General features: G+C 39.9%; 1 protein-coding gene and 1 long non-coding RNA gene across 2 annotated transcripts in view; one reads left to right on the top strand and one right to left on the bottom strand.

Annotated features, from left to right (window-relative positions):
- Positions 1 to 4,936, bottom strand: part of LOC138023682 (hemicentin-1-like) — a 12,893-nt gene extending 7,957 nt beyond the window's left edge. The window contains exon 1 of the mRNA XM_068870724.1: positions 4,797 to 4,936. Coding sequence (XP_068726825.1) covers positions 4,797 to 4,866 — 70 coding nt within the window. The 5' untranslated portion in view covers positions 4,867 to 4,936. The remainder of the gene's footprint in view (positions 1 to 4,796) is intronic.
- Positions 4,937 to 8,817: 3,881 nt separating this feature from the next.
- The window catches only part of LOC138023683 (uncharacterized), an 8,109-nt gene continuing 4,426 nt past the window's right edge, over positions 8,818 to 12,500 (top strand). The window contains exon 1 of the long non-coding RNA XR_011126729.1: positions 8,818 to 9,007. This is a non-coding gene — a long non-coding RNA (uncharacterized lncRNA). The remainder of the gene's footprint in view (positions 9,008 to 12,500) is intronic.

Below are 12,500 nucleotides of genomic sequence, written 5' to 3'. Positions count from 1 at the left end.
CTTCTTATTGGAGAGGCGATAAATAAAATATAATCACATCAAATGTTTTTTGTTGAGTGGTAAAGCGGGAGTTCCCGGAGAAAATCCTCTAACAACAATCCATGCATAGCGCCGAGTCCGGGAATTTGAGCCCGGGGGAGGAGGGGGTGGGGGAACCATTCAAGATTGGTGGGAGGAGAGTGCTTTAATCACTGCCGCTAACAACGCTTCCTGGAAAACGTTTAGTTATTTAATTATTAATGAATGAATGAATTAATTAATTAATTGTCCCAAATAAGGAGTACATAACTGCATGGACGCTCTTAAGTATGTTGCGAGCCTGTAATACCGTAAAACTGAATAAGTGACAAGTGGTATGAACGAAATTATTGTAAAATAAACAAGATCGTTGGATAAAGAAATTCTAAAAATGTACGTGGTAAGCTTGGCCTTTTACTATGCCCTACAAATATGGTAGCCAGCCGCTACCATGTAAAGTCACTGTGACCATATATGGAGCTTAGTGCTACGAAAAACAAAATGGCCGAAATAGGCAATACTGCGAGGGATGTGGCGACAAATTTTGAAATAACAACGTTTCATTTGGCACTCACACATGGAGAACAAGTCTTAATTTGGTCCACTGAAGATGTTTACTTAAACGTTACCGCAAGAAAAAGATGAAATTGTGAAGGTAAGAAACGGTTTTAAATTTGTACTCGCCAACGATGGAAGAAAAGCATCACATGTATTGTAGTGGAGCTAGTCCACTCTTGCTTGTTGTATAGTAGGCAGGAAGGGCCAAAGCCGCCCAGGGAATCTTGAACCCGGGAACTCCGTATCTCAAGGCAAGCACCGTAACCACTCCTTGAAGTTGATCCTGGTAATCACCGGTTCAACTTCACGGCTTTGCTTGTAAATAGCCAACTGGTTTGCCTACGGCTAGTTAGCATTATTAATAGTTATTGCAATGTTCTTCAGTTTCATTGATTTTTCGTTTCCTTGGCCCTGAAAAGCCCCTATGGGCAGTGGTCGATTACGTATGTATGCGTGACAGTTATAGCCAACTGGGCGTGGTGCGCATGAGCGCTGTACCCACCTCAATTAATACTTTAGGCAACCACCAAGTCGACGAGATCGCGATTACAACAAGAAAAAAAATATACACATTATGGTTATGATTTTGCGATAATTCCAAGTCATCGAACACTTAAAATGTGTAATACTGTCCAGGAATTAAACCGGCACAGCCAGCGTAGGTGTTGACCGCGAAAACGTAAAAGATGATCATCATCTCTTCAGGCATGGTAATAAGAAAACTAAGTTAACTCCACTCAAAAAAACGTACACAAAGATGTACGTTAGACGGAGTGCTTCCTTCCTTTTAAGCATACATTTTCCCTTTGTTCACGTTTAAGGTCCGTCATTTTGATGGCTTTGCAAGGAAAAAAGTAATAATAAATTCAAACACATTAAACTCGGTGTGTTAAGTCGATCGGAGTTAAAGGTAGAGTATCACGGTATTGCGCATGTCACCGTTTATAAGCCAATCGCAAGCGACGTTACAGTTCGTGCGGGAAATTTACACGTACGCGTGAAAATTTCGCTCAGACCTTTAATTGCTTATTATTTATTGTTTAATAATCGAGAAATTTTTACCCGTACGTGTAAATTTCCCACACGAATTGTAACTTCGCCTTCGATTGGCTCATAAATGAGCTGCTGCTAGAATATGCTAGAATATGCGCAATACCATAATATTCTCTCTTTTTTTTTTAATGCCGCCCTCTTTGAATGCAATTATGAACAGCCAATCAGAGTAAAGCTGTAATGCGAAACCAAGTTGTATATTACAAGTGTCAATATTTGGGCGCAAAAAATTTCAGTTCACAAAGCTGAGATTTGGTGTCCATTATGGATATTGCTCCTCAAAGATGCCTGTAATGTTTCAGATTTCTCAGAGAGTAAATTGAAGGCAAAAATATCCCTTGCACTTTCGACCGCAGTATCTGCGAAACAATTACAAGGAACGTTTTTGATGACAATATTTATTCTTTCGCCAAAGTGGAGAGCGTGTACACCAAACGTGGGTGGAATAACCATAACACCTTTTTTGGAAAGCAACCCCTTCATAGCAGTCTCCTACACTTTCTTGAGCAAACATTCCGGTTCTTTTTTAGTGCTTAGATAAGCAAGAGCTTTTGATATACATTAATACTTCCTTCGATGGTCGACTTACGTCATTGATTTTCCTTCACAGAACGAAGGTCTCAACTAACATTTGATTGACATGTTTTTGATATCAGCCAATCAGAAATCTCTGTCTGCTCAGTGACCAAGATACTTAAAAAAACCTTAGTTTTCGAGCATGCGCTATTTCCCTGCCCTTCTCCCCATTTAATTTGCCTCTTGCGCCAACAATACCGACAGCTACGCAGCCTAACCATACACCTTATTCCAAAATGGGCGCCATTATAGTATTCTTTTGTTTGATTGCGAATTGGCCCCTTTGGCCTCGTTCAAGGTTAAAGATACATATATTCTTTTGAATTTTATGTTTGAAAGCGAGGCCAAAAGGGCCAATTTGCAAGGAAACAAAAGTATACTAAAATGGCGGGCATTTTGGAATAACGGTGTATCCGATTCAAGAATCGCTTCACTAAGGAAAAAAGAGGGGAGGAAAATCTTTAATTTTTCTGTTTTTTAATTGTTTTGTTGACGGAACCCCGGTAAATAATGGCGTTACGTACAAGGGAATTCCCGAGTATGGCTAATTGTCGTGGGTCGTGGGTATGAACTTCCACTGGTGACCGGCAAACGTGAAACCCTGTAATTACGTATTTTTTACTGTCAGTGTCCCCTTTTTGAGCAGATTCGATGCCACTACTTATTTCTTGTGAAAATACTGCTCTTCTGTTCTCCTTGCTATCCTCAAAAACCCAGTGCACTTTAAATCATTGTTCGTTGGATTCGATTCTATCTTCAGTCTGATCTCAAAAGACAGACTGCCATGTCGACGTTTTCGAAGATAAGAAAATTTCACTTCAAATTTCGTGTGGTTTGGACCTTTTCCAAGAACGTATAGGGAACTGTTGACGTCGTAAATCATCGCTTATCACTGAAGGTGATGCACTCTTTATTGTGGTTTTTCATTGGCCGACTTCCCATTAAATGTGACCCAGAAAAAAGGCGTTTATTTCAATGTTTTTCTGGCAGTAATGAACATGACATTCATTTTTAAATCCGTCGTTTCGAGGTGGTGTTGCGTGTTTAAAGCCGGTGAAAATTCTTTACAGATATTATAGTTTTAGCTGTCTGGCGTTAGACACCTTCAAGTATTGAAAAGGGAGGTGCAGAGTGTCTTGGACAAGATGCCCCTTGTCATGTAATGTACGTACATCCGTTCATGACGTAAGAGCAGAATTTAGTTATCTATCTACAAAACTGAATTTCTTCGATTTGCGACCTTCCTTTCAAATCCACACTCATATCCTCATATCGTACACGCTAGTCACATCGAATAATGCTTTTGCTTCATAACCGTGTTTCTGTAGGGATAACAAGGAGATCCAAAAGGTGGAGGGGCGAGGTGACTGGTCTTTTTATTCAAGGATGCGACCCTCTCATCCCTTAGGGCAAAAGAAAATCGCGAAGCATCTGCACTTTCTGACAGCATCTTGTATTTTCAAACAGAGTAATATCCGCGAGAGTTTGTACCAAACAAAAGTGTAGGAAATTTTCGATGACGTCGATCGCGCAAATTGAAACTATTATAGCAACGACCAGGTTGGAACACTCAGGTTATCTAATTATTTCCTATACAGTATTACCCCTCAAAAAACCTCTTATCCGATCTCCAAACAAAAGCTCAAAATACCATATACGGTTGTGGAAGAAAACCTTGAGCCATTTATCCGAATGTCTTAATTGTTTAGACCTATTACAGAGTTTATTAGACATGCAACGACCAAAGTGAGATGTGGCTCGTCTTATCTTGTTTGAAGCGATAGCACGCTCACGCAAAATTGTCTCACGCTCTTACGCGTGGTCATCGCTCCTACATTTTAAGCGTCTAATCAGTTCTTGACCAATTGCACGTTCCCAGTCTGTAAGCTAAACAAAAGCTGCTTTTAGTCTAGAACCCGGTTTGCGGTTTAGCAGAAAAAAAGTCACCACAGTGTTATGCTGAGAAAATTTGGAATTTTGCCTTCATGCTAAAAGAATGATGTCCCTCCTTTACGAGAGATACTTCAATTTTGAACCTGAGGTGTAAATCAGTTTGGATCGCTATTTCATGTGTATATCTTTAGCCCACATGGAAACAGTCCTTAGAAAACTGACTCAGTTGTTGTGAGCTCGGGCTTGATTTCCCAAATGACTGGAATTAAGTTCAGCAGTAAAGAGGGGGCTTTTGAGGTGTGATTGTGGATAAGTGGGCGCAAACCAGTTGGAAGATATAGCTTACATGCAAACCTTTTCCGGTTGGGGTTTGTCAGCATTACGTGATTTTTAATAATCTCTAGGACTTCCTAAAAATTCTAGCCCTTCTCGTGTTTTTGTGAGTAAAGTATTACAGTATCGAAAACTGATAACGATTTGGGAATCGATTTGGCCCAAGTTAAAGTAATATTTATTTAAAACTGGGACCAGAAAAAAAAATCACCAGACACTTATTTTCATATGAATAACGTTTAACTGTTAGCCAAGCGATACTGACGCGTTTTCCCTAAAAAGATTTGTTTGTTCCTATGGAATGCGAAAAGTGATTCTTTTACGAAATCATAGCAAGACATTAATTGCCTGAACTGTTAGCTTACCTTCAGATAGGGAGACAAAATAAGCTGACAGTTTAAGGACGATCGCCGTTAAGACCAGGAACATATCCATTGTTCGACAGCCGTCAGACGAGTAAAATGAATGCTGTGGATCTCTGACAATTGTTTTTCCCGAGAGAATTTGCTTTGTTTCATAGGAGATATCGAGTTACCGACACTTAAAACAGGAAGTCGGCACAGTGATCGGAAACGAAACTGCACGAAATTGCACAACCTTGACTCATTCAAACCTGGGAATTAATGCCATATACTTAAATGAAAAGGAAGTGCTGGTTGTCAATCCGCGCACTCATCGACAGATCGACTCTTGTACTCGTGACCGGCAAAATTATGTATTATTTCCTGTCTGGTGTTTTGAAAAGGAGTAAATTCCATTTGTAAAGTTTGTTTTCAAGTGAATATGAGTGGAAGGGTATGGAATGATTTAGCCATCATTTAAGGATGAAATATCGTTGACCCTGTCACGAAACATTGATGCTGTAAAATGTGTCAATGAAGCTTGTTTGCACTTTAACAATTTTTGTTGTTTCTACGTTTTGTGGGTGCTAAAGAGGAAACCGGTCGCCGAATTGACTTGCCAGCTCCTAAGCCGGCTCCAAACGAATTAGATAATTTTGCGATCGACGAAACAGTGCCTTATCTGTACATATGGCTGATACCAACATCTATGACGTGTCCCCTAGAGTTTGCTGACCTTAATACAGTATTTTTAAATTACAAGGCAAGCCCCTAGTTGCCAAACCCCAAGAGCACTGGTTAGCGGTTACTACTGACTAAGTGGTGTCTAAAATAATATTTATCACCGGAATTCGAGCAGCCCACGCAAGGTTTTCTAGTGGCGAGAATTCAATATTTTTCGCTGGGCTCAGATATTTGTCTAGAATCCCTTTATTGTCACAGGCTTACTTGCCATTCTGGCTTTAAAATGCTCTTTGCCGAGGATCGAACTTTGCCTGAAAATCGAACATCTTCACAGGGCAGCTGACATGATAACCTCTCTACGTCAAATCTACCTACTTGCTGTACCCTATGCGTGAGTTAAATGCCTGAGGATAAAAAGCGCGGATGCAAAGTACCTAGGAGGAGACCTCAACTTTGTTCACAGCTTTTGCCGCAGCAAGTATGCCCATCATTTAATTAATAATCAATGGACGAAGAAATCGTTCCAGAATATTGATAGTATGATTTCTCTGGACTGATATGGGTCCAGTCTCTCATAAGGGTGTGATAATGGCTAAATCGGAGAATAGTAAGATAAGAGATTGAGATTAACTATTCCTCCGATTATCTGAGTCTACGACTCTTCTATTTTTCCGATTCTTCGGGTTGAAATAGGTATTCCTTGTCATGATATAATGGCACACAAACACTAATCGGTCCTGCAGAGTTGATAATCAAAAAAAAAAAAAACGAAAATGGCATAAGAGCCGCTTGCTCTAGCTACAGTGAATTTCAACTTGTTGGCAGCCCATGCATGCTGTAAGTATGCCCCGTACGCGAAACCTGTGCAACGAACACAAATTCTGTGCAGTATAGAATAATCGTAATCTGAAGTGGTAAAATCGGAGAATCGGAGAAAATCGTGCAGTCGATGACTTTTCGTTAGATCTGATGGTAAATTCGGAGAATCTGAGACGTTTTGCTACGTAACGGTGGTAAAATCAGAGAACGGAACGGTCTCGGTAAGCGTCAATCATACAATCGGGGAGCATCTCTATGGCTAAATCGCAGAATAGAACCCCTAAATCGGCTTTACTATTCACCAGATAATCCAGGAGGATGATTGCTTCAAATAAATTCTCTGGCCGATTCCTTGGCGCATGTGTCACCCAAAAGGGCCATGGATGGTCATAAGCTCGTTGATTATGGAATCAAAACACTAAAAATTGGGGAAATAAGTTTAACAAGTTCTTTGAACTTTTGAAGCCGGTTTGTTTGCAACACGATGCCTGCTACAAGAAAATTCCATGAGACAGATAACGTCAGCAGCGACCGATTTCCTTATTTCAGCTATTCTACTGGCACTCCTCTCAACTAGGGATCGCGTCACGGTCTCAAACTCTTTGCAGCAATCCTGTATTGAGAAGGTGCAAGACAGTTTGAATACTTTTAACTGATAAAGTGTACTAATTGGAAGGGTTGGAACCCTCGTCCGAAATGACAAAAACACCAAGCATTTTGCACTTCACAAAGGTTTTAATCGGAAATAACCATTTTACAACAACACTCTCTCTCCGCATTGCGCGTACATATCTATCCAGGATGAACACGCCACTCGCGAGAACTTCCGTTTCCGGTTTATGCCATCCTCATCAGAATCAAAACTGTATTTCACGTAACTGCAATACATGGTACCACATAAAACACCCATAATTTCTTAACAAGATGCACTTGTTAATGTGACATAATAAATCACCATGGCAACAAAACAGCCATGTAAAAACACCCTATATTTTGTCTTTGCGGTTTAGCAGAAAAAAAGTCACCACAGTGTTGCACTGCGAAAATTTGGAATTTTGCCTTCATGCTAAAAGAATGATGTCCCTCCTTTACGAGAGATACTTCAATTTTCAACCTGAGCTGTAAATCAGTTTGGATCGCTATTTTATGTATATATCTTTAGCCCACATGGAAACAGTTCTTAGGCAACTAACTCAGTTAAGTTGTTGTGAGCTCGGGCTTGATTTCCCAAATGACTGGAATTAAGTTCAGCAGTAAAGAGGGGGTATATAGCTTCATGCAAACGTTTTTCGGTTGGGGTTAGTCAGCATTTACGTGATTTTTAATATTCTTTAGGACTTCCCAAAAAAATCTAGCCCTTCTCGTGTTTTTGTAAGTAAAGTATTACAATTTCCAAAACCGATATTAGTGATTTAGGAATTGATTTGGCCAAAGTTAAAGTAATATTTATTTAAAACTGGGGCCAGAAAAAATAATCACCCGCCACTTATTTTCATATGAATAACGTTTAACTGTTGGCCAAGCGATAGATGCGTTTCTCCTCAAAAGATTTGTTTGCTCCTATGGAATGCGAAACGAGATCCTTGTACGAAATCATAGCAAGACATTGGCGTTATGTGATGGCTGACTTCGCACAGCCCTATTTGGAAAGTAGTAATTAGACAAAGAGTTAATTAATTGTCTGAACTGTTCCCCGGGAACGTCAGGGTTAGCTTACCTTCAGATAGGGAGACAAAAGCTGACAGTTTAAGGAAGATCGCCGTCAAGACTAGGAAAATCTCCATCGTTCAGCAGCCGTCAGAGGAGTAAAATGGATGCTATGGATCTCTGACAATTATTTTTCCCGAGAGAATTTGCTTTGCTTCATACGAAATATCGAGTTACTGACACTTAAAGACAGGAAGTCGCCATTGTGTCGGAAACGAAACTGCACGAAATCCTGGTACTGTAATTGGTAATGCCATCCTATTGCAATTTGATACTTAAACGAAAAGGAAACGCGCACTCATTGATAGATCGACTCTTGTACTCGTGACCTGCAAACTTGTCCTCCCGTAATTGTGTATTTTTTCCCGTCTGTCGCTTTGAAAAGCAGAAAATTTGATTTGTAAAGTTTGCTTTCAATTAAATATGATTGAAAGAATTTGGGATGAAATATCGTTGACCCTGTCAGGACACGTTGACATTTGTCAATGAAACGTGTTTGCACTTTGATACTTTGTTGTTTTTTAATACGTTTTGTGGGTGCTGAAGAGGAAACCGGTCGCCGAATTGACTTGCCAGCTGATACCAACATCTATGACGTGTCCCCTAGAGTTTGCCGACCTTTATACAGTATTTTTAAATTACAAGGCAAGCCCCTGGTTGCCGAGCCCCAAGAGCACTGGTTAGCGGTTACTACTGACTAAGTGGTGTCTAAAATAATATTTATCACCGGAGTTCGAGCAGCCCGCGCAAGGTTTCAGTAGTGCTGAGAATTTTATTTTTTTCGCTGGGCTCAGATATTTGTCTAGAAATCCCTTTATTGTCACAGGCATTTCTTGCCATTCTAGCTTTAAAATGCTCTTTGCCGAGGATCGAACTTTGCCTGAAAATCGAACATCTTCACAGGGCAGCTGACATGATAACCTCTCTTCGCCCTATGCGTGAGTTAAATGCCTGAGGATAAAAAGCGCGGATGCAAAGTACCTAGGAGGAGACCTCAACTTTGTTCACAGCTTTTGCCGCAGCAAGTATGCCCATCATTTAATTAATAATCAATGGACGAAGAAATCGTTCCAGAATATTGATAGTATGATTTCTCTGGACTGATATGGGTCCAGTCTCTCATAAGGGTGTGATAATGGCTAAATCGGAGAATAGTAAGATATGAGATTGAGATTAACTATTCCTCCGATTATCTGAGTCTACGACTCTTCTATTTTTCCGATTCTTCGAGTTGAAATAGGTATTCCTTGTCATGATATAATGGCACACAAACACTAATCGGTAACGTAGAGTTGATCATCGAAAAAAACGAAAATAAACGAAAATGGAATAAGATCCCCTTGCTCTAGCTACAGTGAATTTCAACTTGTTGGCAGCCCATGCATGCTGTAAGTATGCCCCGTACGCGAAACCTGTGCAAGGAACACAAATTCTGTGCAGTATAGAATAATCGTAATCTAAAGTGGTAAAATCGGAGAATCGGAGAAAATCGTGCAGTCGATGACTTTTCGTTAGATCTAGTGGTAAATTCGGATGATCTGAGACGTTTTGCTACGTAACGTGGTAAAATCAGAGAACGGTACGGTCGGGGGGACATTCGGAGGTACCCAATGCCGCAATACCGCAAGAAAAATTGGCAAATACAGAGATACCGTGTCGAAAATCGACGAAATACCGATACCGCGTTTAGATCCCTTTATAATTGGTCACGTTTACTTTAACTTAAATCCATGTAGCGTGTTTATTTATCACAAGCACGTATACATATGTCCCTGTGTTTTGGTTATTTTGGTATTTCGACGTTGACATTAGTCACCACTTGTTTGCTATTTTTTTACGAAAGGAAAACTGCATTCGTTCAACCAAGGTTTAATCGGACATCACCATTTCACAACAACACTCTCTCTCCGCATTGCGCGTACATATCTATCCCGGATGACACGTCACTCGCGCGAAATTCCGTTTCCGGTTTATGCCATCTGTATTTCACGTAACTGCAATACATGGTACCACATAGAAAACACCCATAATTTCTTAAGAAGATACACTTGTTAATGTGACGAAATAAGTCACCATGACAACAAAACAGCAATGTAAACACACTATATTTTGTCTTTAAGTGAAGCGATGATCCTCGCAAAGATACATCTTTTTGCTCAATTACCATTCTCCCCTCGGCTCGCTTGCGTGACCAAAGCGGGCGGTTCGACTATGCAAAACGTCAAAGAATATTTGTCATACATGAAGCCACCACCTGCGAATTCCGCGCCATTGATGGGGATATTGTCTTTGACTGATTATCTATTCACACCTCAAACGCCCTATAATTCTTTCTTTTGCATTGAAGTTAGATTTGGCTCACTAGAAGGTGTTAGAACATTCTAACATTATGTAAGACCACCTCAGCCCTTGTGTCAGGTCATGTGAGGCGAGGCCGTGAGGGGTGGCGGTCATATACACATAAACCAGATAATCCCAAATAAGTTAATCCTTCTCCTCACACAAGGGCTGAGGTGGGCTTAGATAACGTCAAAATGAGTTTTAACAGCTACTAGTGAACGAATTAAATGTACAATGGAGAATTATGTGTTATTCACAGTCAATAATGGTTAGAATGACATAGAATAACGCTCTATTTCGTGTTGAAACCATCCCATCTGAAGAAAGCTGAAAGCTGGCTTAATCTTATACAGAAACCACCCACCCAGAATAAGAAGTGTAACAAAACAGTCCCGGGGCGGGGGGCCCGGGAAAACAGTATAGATCACGATCATGTGTCGCTTTAGTGTAGTCAGTGAAACCTACCGATTGATCGAACCATTTCGTTCTAAAATCATATTACTCTCAAGTAAACCGATAAATGAGTCCTACTGTTTACAGCGAAAAGGCCGATTAACGAAACAAGTCAGGTTGTGGAAACCCTGCCACATGAAGAATCATGGCAGACGATGCATTTGAGTGTGTAAACACCACTCATCAATCAGCTCATGAGCTCCAGATATTATTAACTGTAGTGATCCTGTTGATATTAATTTCCAGTGCTTCCTTTGGCATTACGACAAATCTCTTTAATTGATTAAGGCATTAAATATTTGTAACAGGAAATCAGCACACGCAAACTAACAGAAATTTACAAGCTTCCGCGCCAAATGTCAGATCTTGACGTCAGACCCCACATGGACTGTTCCATTTTGGCCGGTCGGCGAAGTGTTCCATGTCACGCAAATTGTCGCCCCAATTAAACCATTTATTTTTTCTCTACTTCATTTCACTCTAGGGCAAACCATTTTTCCTTTGCATAAACCATTTCATTTTAGGTCGATTCGTTTGTTAGTGGACAGTATGATTTGAGTTCCTCTCAGACCATTTGTTATTTCGCTGAGCCATTTGTGATTACTCTAAATCAATCGTCCATTTCAAGTTAAACTGTTTCAGATTACATTGAATCATTTATCGATACTTTGAACCACTTGCGTTTTTTTCTTTAATTCATTTCACATTGGGGCAAACCATTTGTCATTTGCATTAACTATTTCATTTTAGGTCGATTCATATCTGTAACATATGAGTTCCTTTTAGATTCATTTGCTGTTCCGATGAAGCATTTGTAATTACACTATTTTAATCAATCGACTTTTCGTTAAACCGTTTCATATTACATTGAACATCGATGGTCTGAACAGTAACATCACACTGGACCGTTTGTTGACACACTATACCAGTTCGCGTTTAAAAGATGAACCGGTTTTCATTTCCATAAAACGATTTCAGTTAGTCTTTTACGCTTTAACATTAATGACTAGAGAATTTCCTATCTTCCGAGTATTTCGTTTGTTGTTTGAGTGAACCGTTTGACAACAGGCAACAAGACTACTTGTCCGTTAGGCTGCATCATTTCTAAGTCTGTCCAATGAACCAGTTCACGTTACTCTATTCCTTTTGACATACTTCGTATTTTTGGCAGTGACGGTTGCCCCTTACTGTGTAAGAGTGAATTTCATAGTGGAAGCATTTAATCTGCCCGGTCACTAAGACGCAGACACAAATTAAGAATCTAGACGCTCTTGAGCGTAAATTGGGTTGCCTGTGGTACGTGTTTCACAAAAACAGAAGGCTCTGAGTTGGGTGGTATTGAACTGCAGCGTTCCCGTAAACATCAGTTTCTCTTGGGACTTACAATGGTCCCAAGAGAAAATAAAAACAATGCTTATGCAAAATTAGGGGGGACAAACAAAGAGTATTATGGTATTTTCCGAATTGGCCTATTTCAAGTTTCGTTTGCAAATTTTGGACACAATATTAAATTACAAAAAATATTCCACTTAAAGGTCGTTAAAAAGCTTTATTTTTGGGAGTTCATTTGGACGAAAAATGTCACAAAAACCTTTTCCAGCGTAAAATTTATTGAAACAAACAAAATATTTGCTATTAGAGGCAAAAATCTGTGCATTTGCAGTACCCCCTCAAACTTACCAAACATACGCACAGAAGACTCTTCACACAAAGACAGTACTTAAC

Source organism: Montipora capricornis, chromosome 11 (genome assembly GCF_036669925.1).
Source record: "Montipora capricornis isolate CH-2021 chromosome 11, ASM3666992v2, whole genome shotgun sequence".
Taxonomy (NCBI): Eukaryota; Metazoa; Cnidaria; class Anthozoa; order Scleractinia; family Acroporidae; genus Montipora; species Montipora capricornis.
This window is presented reverse-complemented; position numbering and strand designations above follow the sequence as displayed.